General features: G+C 43.8%; 1 protein-coding gene across 3 annotated transcripts in view; it reads right to left on the bottom strand.

Annotated features, from left to right (window-relative positions):
• The window catches only part of LOC132384826 (uncharacterized), a 30,635-nt gene that overhangs the window by 6,593 nt on the left and 2,582 nt on the right, over nucleotides 1–21,460 (bottom strand). The window contains exons 2-9 of one of the 3 annotated variants that reach the window (XM_059956386.1): nucleotides 19,240–19,536; nucleotides 16,310–16,524; nucleotides 14,826–15,018; nucleotides 11,899–12,049; nucleotides 9,118–9,226; nucleotides 8,947–8,976; nucleotides 5,302–5,447; nucleotides 2,528–2,726 (exon numbers count right to left, since the gene is read on the bottom strand). In XM_059956386.1, the coding sequence (XP_059812369.1) occupies nucleotides 2,528–2,726; nucleotides 5,302–5,447; nucleotides 8,947–8,976; nucleotides 9,118–9,226; nucleotides 11,899–12,049; nucleotides 14,826–15,018; nucleotides 16,310–16,520 (1,039 nt within the window). In that variant the 5' untranslated portion in view covers nucleotides 16,521–16,524; nucleotides 19,240–19,536. Of the gene's footprint in view, nucleotides 1–2,527; nucleotides 2,727–5,301; nucleotides 5,448–8,946; nucleotides 8,977–9,117; nucleotides 9,227–11,898; nucleotides 12,050–14,825; nucleotides 15,019–16,309; nucleotides 16,525–16,869; nucleotides 17,154–19,239; nucleotides 19,836–21,460 lie in introns of those variants that run through there. The other 2 variants (XM_059956385.1, XM_059956387.1) reach the window with 2 other exon arrangements.

The following is a 21,460-nucleotide window of genomic DNA, read 5'->3' as shown; positions in this document are numbered from 1 at the left end:
TCTCTAGGGATCCAGCACCAACCTGATTTTTGCTAACTACCTGCATATTGAAATTCACTGAGACTATCGCACCATTGCCTTTTTACATGTCTCTTCTATTTCTCATTGAAATTCATATCTCCAATCCTGTTCAGGGGCCTGCAAATGACTCCCATCAGGGACTTTTTAATCTTTCTTAACTCCACTCACAACGATTCTACATCTTCCATTCCTCTGTCACCTCATTCTAATGATTTGATTTCAACTTTTACCAATAGAGCCATCCACCTCAGTAAAAGTCTCATCGGTCGGGTTCTCAGCCTCCCGGATAGTCCTGTGTACGTCTAGCTCCAGTTCCAGTTCCTTGACTTTGTCAGTCCTGAGCTGAAGTTGGGTGTACTTCTTACAGATCTGGTCATTAGGGAGACCATTATCTACCCTACAATCCCACATTTTACAGGAAGAGCATTCCACTTTCCTCCGGGAGCTCTAGTTTGCTCCCATGTTTCAAACTTTTACAGGTTAGTTAGTTAATTGATCAAATGGGTGTAATTGGGTTGCGAATGCTCATTGGGGATGGAAGGGCCGGTAACTGTGTGGTATCTCTAAATTTAAAAAAAAAATTACAATTCAGACTGTCCTACAATGTGGTATCCCTCTCCTCTCAAGGAGAATTCCTCAAATTCAGGCCATTCTACCAACTCTTTTCTGCACCACAATGGTTTTCACTTAAAGTGTAATGACCAACATCAGAGGCAACTCTCGGATTAAAATTGAGCTGGTATTTATACAGATTTACCTTGAATTCCTTACACCAAAATTCACTCTTAATACTTCTACTTTCTGTGTCCAATATTAAATCTCGGATCCAATTTCAGGAACAGGAAGAGGACACAAATGCAAAGATTCACAATCATCCAAGCAAAGAAATCTCTTCTCATATGTCCTGAACGACTAATATTTTATCCAGAGACTGTCACCCTCATGCCAGGGAAAACAATGATCCGGCCAAACCCCAGAGGAATTTCCTCTATTTCAAAGAGATGCCCTCCCATTCCCCTAAACTCCAGAGTATAGACTCTGTCTCCTTAATCCTATGAACACATCATGAAATGGATGATATCCTGTCCTGGGTTTGCTCAACAGAGTGTGTAATATGCTCTGCCAATGAATCGTGTTGCAATTCACTCCAGGTCAGGTGCAGATCTCCTGGTACAATATGGAAATCCCTCTCTGACATTGCACACTGAGAGTTTTAGGTCTATAATAATGCTGTGACACAGCACCACTGCACCACAAGACAAATGAAACAGTGGAATCAGTAATCTGTCCGTAATTGGAAGAGACATCCCATATTTACACAGCCAATTTTCCAGTTTCCCTGCTATGTCCATTTTCCGGGCTTACTAACATTTGACGAGGGGATTCAAAGAGACAAGAGGTTCTGCAGATGCTGGAAATCCAGAGAAACACACACAAAATGTTGGAGGAACTCAGCAGGTCAGGAATGAATAGTTGACATTTCTGGCCAAGACCCTTCATCAGGAATCGGCCCCAATTAGGGATATGTATTCAAATACCAGGAAATGTCGACTATTTTACCAGTCTATATGGAATGATTGTTTCTGCGACACTGCACTCCCTCGCATCAGATATCAGATACTATGTACCCATGATACTCCTGCGAGTCAGTTTTTCATTGCACCTGTACAGACATGTACTTATGCATGTGACAATAAGCTTGACGTAGACATTTTTTTGGATATACCACAGGGTAAGAGGCTCTTCCAGGCCAATGAGCCTGCACAGCCCAGTTACACCCATGTGACCTCTGGTTATGGTACAAATCAATGCATAGGCAACTGTCAGCTATTTCACACTGCAACCATGTGCATTTCCATAGCACCTTAATAGCACCGATCCCCAAGATAATTTACAGGTATGCTGTCAAAATGTATTGACATTTAGACAATGAGGAAATATTGAGACAATTGAACATGTTCAGGGAAGAGTTAAAGGACACCGAGAACATAGACATCTGCAGCTCATTAACACGCCCTTCAACTTACCTTGTCTATGCTGACCTGATCCGCTGTACAGTTTAATCTGGCCATAACTGAACCATATCCCTCCATAAGACCATGAGACATCGGAGCTGATTAAGCTATTCAGATCCCCATCATTCTCACTCATTGCATCCTGTCAGTCGGTCAATCTTCTCTCTATGCTAGTATCTTTCCTGTAGTACCGTGGGCTCTTATCTTGCTAAGCAGCCTCATGTGCGGCACTTGTCAAAGACCTGCAAACCCCTCCCATTCAGATACCGATGCATACTTTCCTTAAAAGTTGCATTTGAACCCTCATCTACCACTTCCACTGGCAGTTCATTCCACACTTGCAACACTTGTCTTCAAAGGGTCCTCGAGGGAGATCAGTGAGGTAGTGAGGGGAGAGGTTTAAGGAGGGACTTTCAGAAATCAGTGCTGAGACTGCTGAAGGCAAAGGTTAATACTTTTGCTGAGTGTGATTAAATGACTTCAAAACTTACCACTGAGTGATTGGATGAGAAAGTTTACTGCCTGGATGATGCTGTTCTGATCCTGAGTTAAGGTGAGGGGCTGTCCAGGTGGATCAGCCTTCTTAATTCCCAACAGATCCAGCATCTTCTCCACACTGGCTCTGCTCCTTTCCTCCATCTGATCCAGCACTTGAAGATCAGGTTGCAGACCTTCATGCATCTGCTCCAGCTGGAAACATGTGGCAAGGTCAGGACAAAGGAATAATTTCCAAGTGTTCTATTGATTACAGAAATGGAATTCATGCTAAGCAGTACAACATTTTCTCTTTTCTGATCTACACTCAGTGGCCATTTTATCAGGTACACCTGTACGTCAATGCAGATATCTAAACAGCCAAACATGTGGCAGCAACTCAATGCATGCAGACATGGTCAAGCAATTCAGTTGTTGTTCAGACCAGACGTCAGAATGGGGAAGAAATGTGATCTAAGCAACTTTGTCCATGGAATGATTGTTGGTGTCACACAAGGTAATTTGAATATCTCAGAGATTCTGCATACACAACACGTCAAACCTTGACATGGATGGGCTACAGCAGCAGAAGACACGAACATACACTCAGTGGCCATTGTGTTACGTAGTGGAGGTATCTAATAAAGTAGCCACTTAGTGTACAATGCAGGGATCTAGTATATTCTTCTGAGCTGTTCTGTGGCTAAAAATGAACACAAATTCCCATTCTGCATCAATGAAGTATTCCACCCTCACCATAGCTGTTCTTGTTAATACATCTGCTCTCTGCTAACGGCAAGAGGTCTATGTGATATTCATTTGGCCTTTTCATTTGTATGTGAGACAATCTGACACCGTTATTACCCACAGACCTTGTGCTGAGCAATAGAATGTTTTCCTTCTTCTGAGCTGTTAACAGCAAGGGGTCTCTGTGATATAAATTTGGCTTTAACTTTAAACAAACAACAAAAATTATCTCCTGTAATTTTGCTATAAGACCGGATCAGGTGGATGGAAGTTGATATTACGAGCCTTCTTCTGAAATTAACTTAGAAGATGACACATACTCACTGGCAACACACTCAAAATGCCAGAGGAATTCAGCAGACCAGGCAGCAGCTAAAGTTTCTCCAGCATTTTGTGTGTCGCTTGGATTTCCAGCATCTGCTGGCCAATTTAATAGGTACACCTGTACACCGGCTTGTTAGTGCAAATATCTAATCAGCCTATCATGTGGCAGCAACTCAATGCATTGAAGTGGCTCAGTGATCAAGAGGTTCAGTTGTTCAGACCGAACATCAGAATTGGAAAGAAATGTGATCTCAGTGAAACTGACAGGGGAATGATTGTTGGTGCCAGATGGGGTGGTTTGAGTACCTGAGAAACTGCTGATCTCCTGGGATTTTCATGCACAACAGTCTCAAGAGTTTACAGAAAACAGTGTGAGAAACAACAAAAACATCCAGTGAGCAGCAGTTCTGTGCGCAAAATGCCTTTTTAATGACAGAGGACAAAGGAGAATGACCAGGCTAGTTGAAGCTGACAGGAAGGCAACAGTAACTCAAATAACTATGTGTTACACTTTATGAGACAGCTAGTAAAATGGAGGGTCCAGGGAGGGGTAGCCCCTCTGGTGAAGGAGCTGGTTGTGTCCAGTCCAGGGCAGCTCGCTCACCTTTGCTCCCACCAGACACTCAGCTATCACCTATGGTTCCAAGTAGCTGTTTGCATGTGACTGTGGCCACACCCCGGTACACCGCTTCAACGGACGGGCTTTCCTTTCATTGTTGGACACACTGGACAACCACCAATAAAATTGTCACTGGGTGTACATGCAGTACGCCTCGCTCTCCATGCACCCGATGAATGCAAAGGAACGGAAGAGACCAGTACAGTCATAGGAGTTACCAGTCAATGTTGAACTCAACATAGCTCTAGATATTTCCTCTGGATTTACCCCTGAAGCCTTTCCCATGCTTTGCTTTGCTTTCCTCCTATTTCTCCACTCCTTATATTTTTAAGAACCATTAAACAACGTTCCCTAGAAAATTATCTAATGTTGCAATTAATTCCAAGGTTTTGAAAGCCTGCCATAATGCACAGCCTGGACAATAGTGCTGCAATCCTATCCAGGATAAATTTCATGCAACTCCTTGTTTAAGATGAGATGCCAAAACACTGTGGCTGCCACCTTGGGTGCTAGTTTAGAAATAACAATCTCAGGACTATTAAAACAAGAACTTCACTCCATCTTCAAAGTTCCTTTCCCCGGCAGTTAATCGGATCAACCATTCTAATTACCACCAACTCCCCCCCCACCCCCCCCCACCGCATCACTGCACAGTAAATAGTTCAAATCCCGTTTTGTAATGCTGTTTACATTGTAAATGCATGCTGGTATTTATGCACATTTTATTCCACATCTATGCTTATATATTTGGTATAAAAATTATTTATCTTTATTCTTTATAATTGTCAAACATTGCTGTTTTATGTTGCATGTCACAGCCTGACCAACACACCGCAGCACATTCCTAATACATGTAAATGTGTATGGTGAATAAATTTCATCCTAACTCTTGATAAGCATAAAAATGTTTTGAGAAATAGTCTTGAAGTGTAACCTCACTCACATTTGAGGATCTGTAGTGTCTTAAGAGATGTTGGTGTTGGTTTTAATGTCAATCAACAGTGCAGAGATTCAGTAAAGGTTTAAGACCACATCCTGCACAGTTTCAATGCACGAAGCCAAGATCCCTTGCAATGTAGAGAGAAGGTGTTTGGTACAAACCATTGCATCAAGAACTGGGAGATTTTCACTGCTGCTGAGAGTTTCGAGGACCACCTTGAGGAACAGCAGTCTCTGCTCTGCAGACAGCTTTGTCAGCCCATCGACCGAAGAAGCAATCGTGCCTTTCTTGTCTGTTTCAGCTGTCACTGGTGAAACAAGATCATAACTGAGATTGAAAAGGCAGAATCTTTAATACAATTTTAAGCACTTTATTTTTTTTTGCTAGTAATTTAATCCAAAAATCTAATATTCAGAGCAAAAGGAAAGATAAATAATGTTCTGAGATGTTTCATCGATCGGAGAATCGTACAGCACTGAAACAAACCTGTTGGGCTCAGCCCATCTATGACAACTGTAACACTTATCTACACTAACTCTACTTGCCTACATCAGAACCGAATCTCTCAAAATTCAAGATTCAGGATTGTTTATTGTCATTCTTCAGTACACGAGTGTAAAGGAAAATGAAATGATTGTTACTCCAGATCTGATGCAGCATAAAAAACACACAGTAAGCAATAAAACACAATAAATAAAAATATAAAATCAATCCTATAAAACACAATGTACAACTGCTGAGTGTGGATCTATATACATGAGATTTGATTGTATCAGTACATGAACTGATTGTATGAACTGACTGTGATGCCAGTTGCAGGAGTATCTGAACAAAAGGTGAAATGAAAGGAAATGATAAATTGGTTGTTGTAGATGTAGTAGTGGTGTTGGGGGCTGGGCTGCTGTGGGTTACTGGTTGGAGCTGTTGATCAGCCTTACAGCTTGGGGAAAGTAACGATTTTTGAGTCTGGTTGTCCTTGTGTAAATGCTACGAGGCCTCTTCCCTAATGGGAGTGGGACAAACAGTCCAAGAGCAGCATGGATGGGATCCTTTATGATATCGCTGGACTTTTTCTGGCAATCCTTTCTGTATATCTGTCCTTCATGGCGGGCAGGCTGCTGCTGGTGATGCGATGGACAGTTTTAACTACCCATTGTGGAGCCCTCTTGTCTGCTGCAGTGCAGTTTCCATGCCAAACAGTGATGCAGCTTGTTGAGATGCTCTCCACTACGTAACATGTAGAAGTTCCTGAGAACTGATGCACATAGTCCATCTTTCTTCAGCCTTCTCAGAAAATAGAGGTGTTGGTGAGCTTTGTTTACTGTGGAACTAAGCCTTTACAATCTAAATACCTGTCCCAATATCTTTGAAACTTGGCAGCAGTGTCTGACTCTTTCATTTACTCCGTGGCAAGGCGCAGCTCAAACGCCATCTATAAATTTGCAGATAAACAACTATTGTTGGCAGAACTTCAGATGGTGATGAGGGGTTATACAGGAATGAGATAGGTCAGCTGGTTGAGTGGTGTCACAACATTTGCACTCAATGTCAGAAAGACCAAGGAATGGATTGTGGACTTCAGGAAGGGGAAGTCGAGGGAACACACACCAGCCCTCATTGAGGGATCAGAAGTGGAAAGGGTGAGCAGTTTCAAGTTCCTGGGTGTCAATGTATGTGAAGATCTATATTTGGGCTCAACATATTGATGCAATTACAAAGAAGAAATGACAGCAGTTATATTTCATTAGGAGTTTGAGGAGATTTTATAGGTTATGAAAGTCTCCAGCAAATTTCTACAGATGTACCATGGACAGCATTCTAACTGGTTGCATCACTGTCTGCTCTGGAGGGGCCACTGCATGGAATCAGAAAAAACTACAGAGGTTGCAAACTCAGGCAACTCTATCATGGGCACTAGCCTCCCCTGTATCCAGGACATCTTCAAAAGGCAATGCTACAAAAACTTACCCCACACATCTCCTTTGAACTTTCCCCTCTCATCTTAAATAAATGCCTTCCAAAAGTTGACATTTCAACCCTGGGAAAAAGATACTAGCTGTCTACTCTATCAGTGTCTCTCATAATTTTATAAACAGTTATCAAGTCTCCCCTCTGCCCGTACCACTCCAGTGAAAACAACTGAAGTTTCTTCAACCTTCCATGCTCTCTAATCCTGTAGACCTCTTCTGAACCCTCTCCACATCCTTCCTATAATGGAGTGACCAAGATTGATGCAGCCTCACCAGGGTTTTATAAAGGGGCAAAATAACTTCCTGACTTTTAAACTCAATCCCTGACTAAAGGCAAACATGATATATGCCTCCTTCACCACTTTGTCAACTTCTGAGGCCATTTTCAGAGAGCTAAAGACTTGGACCCCAAAGATCGCACTATACATCGATGCTATTAAGGGTCCTGCCACTAACTGTTTACTTCCCTTTGATTTTTGATCTCCCAAAGTGCAGAACCTCACACTTGCCTGGACTAAACTCCATCTGCCATTTCTCCACTCATATTTACAGCTGACCTATATCCTACTGTATCTTCTGACAATCTTCAGCACCAGCCCCAACTACACCAATCTTTTAAAAGGTAAAACAAACACAACATCTAGCTGTAATTAGCACCACCCTGCTTCACTCCACTGCAATATGCAGGACATATCCCCAATCATCTAATCTAGTTCTCTCCTAAATTAAGGGAATAGGATCACATGGAGATTTTTGGGAATGCCAATAACTGCTTTCCAGGATGCACAAAACATGGGAGCCCTGAGGTATCAATCTGACACACTGAGAAGTTTTGGGTGTCACCAAACTTAAAGTGTGAAAGACAGATACAAAGTGAAATGCAGATACACTTAGAGTCATAATGCATGGAAACAGGCCCTTTGGCCCAACTAATGCATGCTGACCAGGATTACCAGCAATGGAAGTCCCACCTGCCCTCCTTTGACACCCCTTCCAATCAAGAACCTATCAACCTCCGTTTCAAATATACCCAATGACAGCATCCACAGCCATTTGTGGAGCCAAAATAGAGTTAACATGCCTCAGACAAGCAGGCTTGTTAATTCTCAAATTCTTAATGCAAGTAGGCTTTTTCCATTGAGGTTGGGTGAGACAGGAACTAGAGGTCATGGGTCAAGGGTGAAAGGTGAAATATTTTAAGGGAACACGAGAGGGAATTTCTTCACTCAGAGGGTGGTGACAGTGTGGAATGAGCTGCCAGCGCAAGTGGCGGATGTGGGATGGATTTGAGCATTTAGGAGAAATTCTGATTAGTACATCAATGGGAGGGATATATAGGGCTTTGGACCAGGTTTAGGTTGATGTGACCAGGCAGATTAATACATAGTTTGGCATGGACTAGACAGGCCAAAGGGGCTGTTTCTATGGTTCTATCACTCTAAGACCATTTTATCAAAACACATTCATCAAAAGGGACTGAATGGCCAAATCTTATTTCTCATGCTGGTGTTTAATGAAGGCAATAGTGACAACTTCCCATCTGTATGAAGAGCCATGAAAGCTCATTTCTTTGTGATGATATAGAGAAGTTTCTTCATGCCGAAATCTTGAGCCAATTAATGTAGCAACATTCTCACAGTTTGTGTTAATATTAACATTTTAAGAAGATATTGTAACAGTGGGCAAGGATTACCCCTGTGCTTTAAGACAAGGAATTTGGAGAGAACACTCAGTCTTTCCATCAGTCCTATTTGATTCTTTGGGGCCATGACAGTGTGTGTTTGGAGTAGAGATAGTTTCAAACTAAGACACGATCAGGAAAGTGAAACAACTTACGACACTTCTGTAACCAACACCAATTTAATTCTGAAAAAAAAAACAGAAAAATTGTGTCACATATTTGGACAGTTAGCATGTTCTAAGTTATCATTGGAAAAAGTTAAATAGTTTATCAACCAGTCTCATATTCAAGTAATCACTTTATCTTCATATTATCCTTTTACATACCCATGGTGTCTTCTGAAGAAATCCTCAGTTCAGAGACGTTGTACGCAATTGTTGTTCCGGCTGAAAAAGTTAACTTCTTCTCCAAGTTTATACCGAATCCACTTTTAACCTAAGGCAACAAAGAAGACTACAATATTTAACTGTGAAAGTCAATCGTACAGAAGCTCATTTTGCAGGGAAGTCAAGAATCACATAGCTGGACTTTAACCTAACTTCAGTAATGCAGAATAATTAAGACAATTTTAATCAAAACTTAAATGGACCCCACAAACCAAAGGAATAAAAGGAGAAAAAATAAACCATTGAATACTCTGCCACCACCGAGGTCATGTCATTAGGACAGCAAGCTGTTTACTGTTTCCTGCACTGTTGAGTGTTTACCGTTTACCGGTGATCCATTTTATAAATTATATTTATTAACTTATTTGTTGTGTTACATCCGTAGCCCCCTCCTTTGTGAGAATCGCAAGATCACTGTTGGGTTGGGTCAAGGGGCCCAGGAAATGGGAGAAGAGACGTGCAGACTGTCTTGTTTCCCCGGCGATGTAAAGCTATGGGACATGGCCATTGTCTCTTAGAGACCAATTTGTGGATTGAGATACTATGCTACGTGAACGCCCTCAGGCAAAGTCGGCTGGTTGAGGGAGAGAGTGCACACCCCCAACCTGATTGACATCTACGACCCTGCGAGTCAGGATAAAAGAGGGTCTGTAGGAACAGTCCCTCAGACGCACCAGAAGAAACATTAAGCGACCACGTAACAGCAGGAAGTCATCTGAAGGAGGCCACATGCATTCAGTTCCGTTGCTGGAATTGGTGGCTGGAACCACGGAAAACGGCTTTTAGCTAACAACGGGGAAACCCACTCCCCTGACTCAACGGATTGGCATCATAAAAGACTTGGGCAAGTTTAAACCACCTCGCTCTTAAACCCAACGACGCTGCAGCTTGAACGAACTAACAGTGACTGTTATCTTTCCATCGGACAACACATTAGCCCCTAGACAACGATAGAGCTATTTCTTATTGGTTATTATACCTGCGCTTTAGATTTAGTATTGACGACGTATATTATCTGTATGTTTGCATTAATCTTATTTTCGTGCCCTTTATCAATAAATACTTTTAAAAATAGTACCATCAGACTTCAACGGACCTCTCTATCTTTGCTGGTAAGTGATCCAGTTACGGGAGTTCGTAACAGTTGTAATATTTTGTTTTATGTGCTGTGTGTGATATATGTTTTGTAGATGCACCATGTTTCATTTGGTTTTATCTGTGTTCAGTCAGATGACAATAAATTTGAACTTGAACGTGAGAAAATTAAAAAGGCAGTGCTACACCATGTTTCACAAAGATAATGCCAGAGAGAAGCTGCAAAATTGGATCAGGGCAAATCTTGGAAATGCGCATTGGGTCAGGCAGCATCTGTGGAGAGAGGTACAGAGTCATGGTTGCATATCAATGACCTTTCCTCAGAAAGGTTTTGATGGTAAAACAAAAAAGAGTCGATAAACAATTGCCAATGCAAGACTCGGAATGAATCAAATCTTTAAATTGTTTCTCAGACAAAGCTAACTGCAAATGGTTAGAAAACAATAAAGAGACATTACCTCATCATTATAAAGGGACAGATAAAGGCCATTTGCTCCGTTGGGCCAGCTCGCAGGAGAGCAAACTCATTTGCCCATTTATCCCTCTCCTGATTTCCCTGCACCCTTTTAACTTATTCTCTCAGATAGTCCCATCAACTCCTGATTGATTCTTTTCCCACTAAGTGATTCAGAAGTCAAATAACCTGGATCTGCGCAACTATGAGACAGCATTAAATACTATGTCGCCCAGGATAAGTGCTGAGATATCTCAGAGAGCTCCAAGGTTCTCTTGAGGTCTCGATGCAACCATAGCCAGGACATGACCTGTGTAGCTCAGTCAGTAAGCTCAGGATTGCCGTATTTGCACGTGACCCTAAACATACCCACGCTTATCCTGAAAAATGTGAAAATGCCAGCAAGAGACAATCCAAGCTTCTAAGTAACATGCACAAAATGCTGAAATTTGTTTTCTTTTAATGCCCTCCATGGGTCAGGATCGACCGTGGATGTAGCGTCCTAGCCGCTACAGCCGCAAAATAGGGGAGGTTTGAGATCAGAGTTGTCCTTCTCCTCGGAGAGTTGCCAACCACGGCTGACAAGTCCCATCTGCCCGAAGCGACTGGGTTTAATTGGTCAGTTACCAGCGCCAGTAAACATATGAGATTTTGTAAATGCTGGAAACCCAGAGTAACACACACCAAATGCTGGCAGAACCCAGCAGGTCAGGCAGCATCTGTGGAGAGGAATAAATAGTCAATGCCTCAGGCTGAGACCCTTCATCAGGGCTCAGGTCTCGATCCAAAACATCGACTATTTATTCTTCTTCATTGATACCTCCTGACCTGCTGACTTCTTTGATTTTGTGTGTGAATTCTTGAGCAACACACACAAGTTGCTGGATTTCCCTATTTCTTTATGTATTGGTTGCTCAGGTTTTCCAGCATCTGCAGAATCTCTTGTGTCCAGGTTTCTAAGGATCTATTGGCTGACTTGGATTTTTATCTCTGCTTCAGTGTTTCAAGATTCAAGATGTTTATTGTAATTCTTCAGTACACAAGTGTAAAGGAGAATGAAATGATTGTTATTCCAGATCAGGTGCCACATAAAAAGCAATAATTATAAATATAAAAACAAGGATAATGATAATGAAAGTTTAAGGATTATGAAATAAATAAGTTATACTCACACTCAGAATATTAAACCGTATACCTAGTTTTGATTCTGCCTCAGATGTCCAATCTACAGTACATGACTTTTCTGTCTCTATCACTTCTGACACTACATAAACAACATCCGCCATAAGCTGCTTCATAAAGCTGTGTTCTCTGTTCACCTTCCTGAAGAGATAAGACAAGTAAAAATGGTACTGATTATTTATAAAAGACTGACTGAGGAAGGAGGTGGTGATGGTGAAATTAGACATCAGTTCATTCAAACTAACTTTCACCTTACTCATGAATCTTTTCAGAGTTTGTTTTTTTCCGATGTTCGTCACCTGACCTGGTGCACAGACATGCAAGTTCCTGAAATATCAGGAATGATGCTGATCATTGATGCTGAACTCCTGGTAGGGTCACCTGCGTCGGTAAGGTCGGGGGAGTGAGGGGGTTGGTTCCAGACAGAGAGCGATCCAACCAAGACCTCAACTGTGGAACTGGCAGAAGATGATGACACATCACAATGACAGTGAAGGTGGAGGAAGGCTACAGCAGTGATGGGTCCCCAGTCATCTTTTATTCCATGCCACTGGACCCTGACTCCAATCTATCAAGGACTGTGTGATGGCTACCCGTGCATCAGGCTCCCCATGTTTAAACAAAGTCACAAATTACCTTCTCCATTAAAGGAATCTCCAACTCTATCACCATCAGAGTTTTTATCAAAAACAATAATTAGAATTATTCTGTGCAATAATCTGGTGTATTTTTAATCTACTGCTGATATAGTTTTGTTGGAAATAAAATTGTACAATTTGCCAGTCTATTGCATTCTCCATTGACCCGCACATTAAATCCGCACTGACCTGCAGTTGATCCCCATGATTGATGCTACATGTAAGACCCTGTGTGATGTGGGACCGTGTGGTTGTCAATCCTATCACATACAGGAGGTTGAAGCAAGTCTCACCTGGCAAATTGTTGGAAATTACATTTGCAGCCAGTTTGTCAGATATTTTGCCTCAGCCAATTGTCAAGTGTTTCTTATATTTGGAAACATTAAAATGTTATAAAAATATTTAACCCATTACCATCATACAGCACTGCAGCACAGAAGCAGGCTCATCGGCCATTCTAGTCCATATTGAACTATTATTTTACCTAGTTCCATTGAGCTGCACCAGGACCATAGACCTCCACACCCCTCTCGTCCATATACCCATCCAAACTTCGCTTAAATGTTGAAATTGAACCCATATGCACCACTTCCGTTGGCAGCTCGTTCCACACTCTGAGTGAATAAGTCCCCCTCATGTTCCCTTAAACATTTCACCTTTCACCCTTAACCATGACCTCCAGATCTTGTCTCATCCTGCTGCAATTTACCCTATCTATACCACTCAATTTCATATATGCGATCAAATCTCCTCTTATTCTTCTATGCTCCAGGGAATAAAGTCCTAATCTATTCAACATTTCTCGATAATGCAGGTCTTCAAGTCTTGGCAATATCCTTGTAATCTTTTCTGCATTCTTTCAATTCTATAGCTACCTTCCCTGTAAGCAGGTGACCAGAAGTGCACATAATACTCCAAATTAGGCCTCGCCATCATCTTATTCAACTTCAACATAGGTTGGAAGTTTAATAATTTGTTTAAAGCAGAGTTGAGTCTGAAAGGATATGCCATTGGTTTTCACACTCTAATGCCAAGGAAAGAAAAACAAGCTGCCTAACTCCAGACCACAGTGAAAAATACACTATGTCAGCTTACACCCAGTGGCCACTTAATTGGGTAACTCCTGTACCTAATAAAGTGGCCACTGAGTGCATATCTTTGGCCTTCTGCTGCTGTGGCCCATCCACGTGAAGGTGTGACACATTGTGCATTCAGAGCTGCTCCTCTCCACACCACTGTTGTAACACGTGTTACTGTTACCTTCCTGTCAGCTTGAACCAGTCTGACCATTCTCCTCTGACCTCTCTCTTTAACATGGTGTTAAAGCCCATTGAAATACTGTTCACTGGATGGTCTTTTTGCACCATTCTCTGTAAATTCGAGAGACTGTTGTGCATGAAAATCCCAGGAGATCAGCAGTTTCTGAGATACTCAAACCACCCCATCTGGCACCAACAATCATTCCATGGGCAAAGTCATTCAGATCACATTTCTTCCCCATTCTGAACAACAACTGAACCCCTGCATGCTTTTATGCATTCAATTGCTGCCACGTGATTGGCTGTTTAGACATTTGCATTATCAAATAGGTATACCAGTGTATCTAATAAAGTAGTCACAATGTGTACTTTGGCTTATTAGCCTAACCTGGAATTGAATGTAAATATCTTCCTTTTATTGCTCTATCCCAATGCCGTTGCCACTATTGATTTGTCCTACTCCACACTATGCTCTTCCCCTCAGATTTTGGTAGTTTAATATTGACCTCTACAGATCCTTTTTTGACTGCTGCTTTTGCCAGCTTATTTCCCATAATACCAAATAGATATGGGAAGGAGTAGGGGAGTGAAGTGGAAGGAGCAAGTAATTAAAAGTAGACTGAAAATTGGGCATAGCAACCTTAATAGTACTCTGGCCATCATAAATAAACGTCCAACAAGTTTTTGTGATCTATGTCAGGAGACTGAAACAGTAGAGCATATCCTTATTTCATGCAGGAAATTTGCACAGGAAAGACAACAAATGCTACAACAATTACGCAAAATAGGACTGGTAGAGAACAGTGTTAAAGGTTTATTGGAATGTGGGGAAAGTGATCAGGGGAGGAGATGGTGGTTTAGTTTTTTTAAGGGCGATGGAACTGGACAGACAACTTTAGGCAGTCAAGTGAATGGACAATGAGGGGCAGTAAATCCTGAAGATTGGAGTAATGCAACAGTGTGGATGCCAACTGCCGTAAAAACTCAAGGAAGAAGCCTAACCTGGTGAAGTATGATTACCTGCTTCCAATAACACCCAGTAATTTATTTACATCTATTATTTGTTTTCTCATTTCCACGACAGATACAGAATTCGAAGTACTTCCTGACACTTGTATTCCTGACTCAATATTACTGACATTCACATCAGCATTCCCGCTGACTGAGCCGCTGAAATCCTCAGAGTAACTGGGAAGGCTTGAGCCAGTCAATCCTAGGGAGAGAAAATAAATCCATTGTTAGCTCCGATTGGTTACTTTCTGTTGTAACATCAGAGAACTAACTAGTGTTTATTAACGATAAACTGATAACAATGTCCACCCTAATCAAAGGCACAACAGCACCTTTATTTCCTGTGGAGCATCAAGAAAGCTCACCTCTGTCCCAAGACACTGATTTGCCGTCAGTGACGATGGAGACTTCTAAAGAGTGAATTGCTTTAATCTTCACAAAGCTCTGTCCTTGGATAATTTATTGTATAAAATACATCTGGCCGCCCATTGCCTCAAAAACTGCTCAATTTTAATCCCATTTGTATGCATGAAACTTTACTTACAGTAAAATGTTGTTAAAAATAATTGATTTTTACATCGTGATTCATTGTCTTTTGCTGGAGAACTCTTCCCCATAATCGATTGGCCAACCTTCATGAAGGTAACAGAGTTCCTGATTCTCACAGTCTCTTACGGATGGTCTACACTGTAAAGTGTGTCACAGCGGACAAGTCTAAAGCCACAGTGCCTTCTACAATTAGGTGAGAAGCTTTCTTTACCTTCCCATCACTTCCCTCTAGTTTTACTCTTCCTTCCCTTTCTTCCATGGTCTGCTGTCCACTGTCTTCTTCCTCAGCCCTTTACTTCTTCCACCTTTCCCCACTCAGCAGCTTACTTTATCCCCAATCTGTCACCCACTGGCCTTCCCCCATGCCTGGCTTCAGTTATCACTTGATAGCTTCTACTCTTTCCTCTCCACTTCATTCTGACTTCTTCCTCCCTTCCTTTCCAGTGCCAAGGAAGAGTCTGGGCCAGAAGCATCAACTGTTTATTCCCCCAATTGATGCCACATTGTGTTCCCCCAGCATTTTGTGTGTTTTACTCTGGATTTCCAGCATCTGCAGAATCTCCTGTTTCTAGTGGTGACGAATGCACTTTCATTTCCAAATGGAAGTTCAGGCTATTATTACATTCATTTGCACTTCCTCTTTGTTTTACTCTCTCTCTCTCTGCTTTCTAATATTGAAGACATTGGGTTTCACAATTTTCACATAACAAACTGAACTTTCTTGGACATTTGTACTGATAGCAGCTTATTATTCTGACTATATTTAATTACTTGTATTGAAATCCTTCTGTTGTCACAGTGTGACAAGAAAATGGATGTTATTCTGGGTAATTGCCACTGAGCAAACATTTCCCTTTTACAACATTACTTCACATTTGTAACCACTTAAGATTGCAATGTCGATTTGAATTCTCAGAAATTATTCTAAAAATGGCAAATATTACCAAATTTTAAATCTTGGCCATCTTTCAATATATCTCTCAGTGTGAATGGTGTTGCACGATATTTATTTCTACTGGAAAAGAAGGATTTCTTCATCTTGATGAGGAGACGAAGAGGCTTGTAGCGATCAGAATTATATGCGCTTTCTATAGGGATCAATGTGCCTTCAGGGTCCATCTCCTCCACAATTTTCTTGGTTGTCTTTCGAAACATGGTTCTAAAGATCAACAAACATTAAGTGGAAAATTAATTATGGAAATACTTAGCAAGTTAGGAAGCAACTCGAAAGAGGGAAACAGCTCGTAAGTTATAAACAAGAGAAAATCTGCAGGTGCTGGAAATCTTGAGCAACACACACAAAATGCTGGAGGAACTCAGCAGGTCAGGCAGCATCTATGGAAAGTTGGGGGGAGGGGAAGGAGGCTGGCTGCAAGGGGGTAGGTCTAGCCAAACTGGTGGGAAAGGTCAAGGGATAGAGAAGAAAGAATCTGACAGAAGAGGAGAGTTCACATAGAGAATCCAGGAAAAGATGCAGAACTTAGAACTGACAGTCCTAACGAACCATGAAATGTGTATGAGTAACCTCCAGCTGACCAACGAACTGCCTGTTCCTTGTGGTGATTCCAGGGTTTTAATCCAGCATTTACTGATGGGAAGCAGGTGTGTGTAATTAGTGGAACTAGGAAAGATAGGAAATTAGACGAGGGGATTGAAGCCCAATTACTGAGGTAATAGCAAGGTGGGGCATTGCCCTATGGGACAATGACAGTACCACCCCACCCCCCCCAAGGGGAGCCTCCAGGCTTGTCTGGATGGTCCCAATGAAAGTCCTGGATGAGGGAGCGGGGAACCCAGGAATGTTCTTCTGGACCGTACCCTTCCCAGCCTACCAGGTATTGGAAACCCCTGCCCCGACAGCGCACATCCAGTAGTCCGACGGTGTATGCCACATGCTTGTCCACGATACGGGCAGGTGGGGGAGTTTCAATAGGAGGACACAAGGGGTTGACGGAAACTGGTTTTAATTGTGAAACGTGAAAGTAGGGGTGGATGCGCATTGATCTTGGCAGTTTAAGTCGGACTGCTGTGGGATTGATGACCCCTTCGACCTTGAAAGGTCCCAGGAAGTGAGGGGCGAGTTTCCTAGGCTCCTTTTTGAGCGGGATGTCCTTGGATGAAAGCCAAACCCTCTGCACAGGTCGGTATTCTGGTGCCGGAGACCAGTGTCGGTCAGCCGTGTTCTTATTGTGATTAGCTGAACTGAGTAGGGACGTGTGTGTCTCCTCCTAAAACTTAAGGCACCGATCGATATGGTCATGAACAGACGGCACCGCAATCTCCTCTTCTTGCGCGGGAGCAGCGGGGGTTGATACCCAGGGAGCACTGGAAGGGAGACCTTCCAATGGCAGAGCTCATTTGTGGGCGTCCTCAACCCACGGGAGGAGGTCATTGCAGGTAGACGGGTTGTTGGCTGTTATACAACGTAGCGTCGCCTCCAAGTCCTGGTTGACCCGTTCCGTCTGCCCGTTCGTCTGTCCGTTCGTCTGTGGGTGGAAGCCGGATGACAGGGGGACCGATACACCAAGGCTTGACAGAAGGCCTTCCATACCTACGAGATCATATGATCTTATGATCAGTCCACACAACAAACGCGTGTTCCGCTCCCTCCAGCCAGTGCCTCCATTCTGACAATGCTAGTTTGACCGCCAGTAGCTCCCGATTCCCCACGTCGTAATTCCGCTCGGCGGGGGACAGTCGGTGAGAAAAGAAGGCACAGGGGTGAAGTTTTTCGTCCGAACTTGATCGTTGGGACAGGACTGCCACCTATCCCGGAGTCAGAGGCGTCCACCTCAGCAATGAATTGGCGGGAAGGGTCCGGTTGGACCAGGATGGGAGCAGTTGTGAACCGCCTCTTCAGGCCAGTGAAGCCGAGTCAGCTTCGGCGTCCCAACAAAAAAGTGTGGTGGCGAGGCTAAACTAGGGAAGGGGGTCCGCCACTCGACTGTAGTCCCTGACAAATCGGCGGTAGAAGTTGCAAACCCCAGGAACCGCTGGAATTGCTTCAGGGTCATGGACCTAGGCCATTCTTCCACTGCCCGGCTCTTCTCGGGATCTGCCCTCACCTGCCTCTCTCAATGATATAGCCCAGGAAGCTGACCGAAGGGTAAACGAATACGAAGCGATTAACAAAGTCCCTCAGCCCATCATTAATGAGGGCTTGAAAAACGGCGGAAGCACTGGTGAGGCCAAACGGCGTGACCAGGTATTCAGAGCGGCCCTAAGGAGTATTAAATGCCATGTTCCACTCGTCTCCCTCCCTCACCCTGACTAGATGGTGGGCGTTACGAAGGTCCAGCTTCGAGAAGATGGAGGCTCCGTGAAGTGGTTCAAATGCCGAGTTAATGAGGGGTAGTGGGTACTTATTTTTAACTGTTATATTGTTTAAGCCTCGGTAATCAATACAAGGACGAAGCGACCCGTCATTCTTTTCTACAAAGAAGAAACCGGCCCCTACCGGGGAGGATGAAGGACTAATAATGCCCGCCGCGAGGGACTCGCTAATGTATCTCTCCATGGCGTCTCTCTCCGGTCGGGATAGGTTATAGAGACCACTGGTGGGTAGTGAGGACCCGGGGAGAAGGTCGATGGCACAATCATACGGGAGGCAGGGGAAGAGCTACTTGTTTACTGAATACCTGTCCCAGGTCATGGTATTCTGTGGGGACTTTGGACAAATCGAGGGGCTCCATGACCGGCGGGGTCGTGGTCGTCTCCCTGGGAGATGGGACCCACCGCAGACAGGTGGCGTGGCAAAACGGGCTCCAGCTGGCTATTCTCCCGGTAGACCAGTCGATGTGGGGTTGTGGTGGTTCAACCGTGGGTATCCTAGAACTACAGGGGCTTGAGGCGAACGGATGAGATTGAAACGTACCTTCTCCCGATGGTTTCCGGTTAGAATCAAGGTCAAGTGCAGCTTACAGTGGGTCACTCGAGCCAGCAGTTTTCCGTCCAGTGCCCGGGAGTCCAGAGGGGTATTTAACGACTCCCGAGGTATTCCGTCCCGGGAGGCGATGTCTTCGTCCAGCAGACTTCCCTTGGCACCGGAATCCACCAAGGCGGATATGGTCATGGACTGATGTTAATGATTTTCGATAGCCGGGATCTGCATCGGGTTTGGGGACCTGACGGGAGTGCCGCCTGACTCACCAGAACAGTAGGAGCGGGAGTTCTGCGAGGAACGGAAGGGAGAGAGAGGTTAGGGCTGGTTGAAGATGGTAAGGTGGGACGTGGGCTAACCCGAGGAGCGGGGCGACTGGTCTTTTCTCTCAGACGCTGTCGGAATCGATGACCTAGCCTGGTGGTTAGACAGACCAAGGACTCCAGGCTGCGAGTTTGAACTCGTTCAGTTTGGTGGTTACACCCCTGGAACTTGTCCAATAAATAGTCAATCTTCAGGTTGTTATAGCCAGGGGTGGTGATGCACCATCAATAACTCTCGCAGACGGGAGGCGAACGACAGGCTTTTATTATCTGCAAGAAACGACCACACAACATCCTAGAGACTGAGAGGGGGTCGGGGAAGGAGTGCCTCCAACCGCCTTTATACAGGGGTCTGAGGGAGGAGCAGTCAGAGGGGGCGTGTCCAGACAGGTAAATGTAGTTCACCACAAGTGTTAATGGGGACAAGCTCCCACTACTTGTTAAATGCTCTCAATGGTGTGCATCTCAAATAGCCTCTAACAACCAGGTCCAGCTCCTGGCTTTCACATGGGGCTTAGCTACTTGCCTAGTGGAACTGTTTCTACTGATGAGAAGGGGCAAAGGCGGGTCGTGTAGGAGAAGGAAAACTCTGATCTCAAACTTCCACTGTAGCTATACCCACTTGTGAGGAAAGCTTCAGGAGCAAACCCCAGGGGGGTGGGGGAATCTGGGTCTGGAGTCCCTAAGGCAGTCCTACATCGAGTTCAACACTGACTGGCAATTCCTGTGACACCACTGGTACCAAACTGTATTGGTCTCTGCCGTTCCTTTCAAATCATCAGATGCGTGGAGAGGGGGAACTTGCTACATGGGCAACAGCTTGCTCTCCATTTCGTACTGCCCAGGCTTCTGTATCTAGACAGCCAGGGTGCAACATCCATGGTCAACTCTGACCAACTCATCAAAAGTTAAAATATTGCTTCTGGACAGTTTGTACATAAAGTCCCATACAATGTCCAATTAATGAAGTCAATGGATTATGTCTATTCCCAAAACTTGTGAAATGTATAATGCAGTCTTTTTATAAAATGACTTAATTTGTTTTTTTTTAAGTGAGAAATGGCACATGAGTCACATGCCAAAGAATCATCCTTGGAAAATGTGCTCATTCCGGATCTGTCCAGATACTTCTTAAATGTTGTTACTGTTCCTGCCTCCACTACCGCCTCAGGCAGCTCATTCCAGAGAGTAACTACTCTGTGTGTGAAAAGGTTGCCCCCAGATCCTGTTTACACCTCGTTCCTCTTACCTTAAACGTGTTCCTCTAGTTCTGGATAACCATATTATGGGAAACAGAGACTGGCTATCTACACTGTCTTCTTCTTAAGCCCATCACCCATATTGGGGTACGGGCTGCCGAAAGCAGCTCACCAGAGTCCTCTGTCCCGGGCCAGTCTTTCCAGCTGTCCCCAGGAGAAGCCCACAGAAGATCCTTCCTCTCCTAAGGATGAGGTGCTTGGAGCTTGTGTTGGTGTTTCTGTAGGGCTGGACATTTACTGGATGGGGTTGCTAGCCCTAAGCCCAAGGCTCCTCTTTTTGCAGCCAGAAATGGGACCATCCATGGCAGAGTTACGCTAACTATGACTCTCTTAATTTGACAAACCACTATCACATTATCTGAAACATGAGAAATTCTGGAAACCCAGAGCAACACACACAAAATGCTGGAGGAACTCTGCAGGTCAGGCAGCATCTATGGAAATGAAAAAACAGTTGATGTTTCGGGCTGAGACCCTTCTTCAGCACTGTTACCTCTCTTCAGGACTTCAGCATCACGTTATCTCTCAGCCTCCTTCGGTCCATGGAAATGAGTCTTAGCATATCCAATTTGTCTTGATAACTCCAATCAAGGGCAACATACCTGTAAATATTTTCTGCACCCTCTCTAGCTT

Source organism: Hypanus sabinus, chromosome X1 (genome assembly GCF_030144855.1).
Source record: "Hypanus sabinus isolate sHypSab1 chromosome X1, sHypSab1.hap1, whole genome shotgun sequence".
NCBI lineage: Eukaryota > Metazoa > Chordata > Chondrichthyes > Myliobatiformes > Dasyatidae > Hypanus > Hypanus sabinus.
The sequence above is the reverse complement of the archived record's forward strand: the minus strand, read 5'-3'. Positions and strand labels throughout refer to the sequence as shown.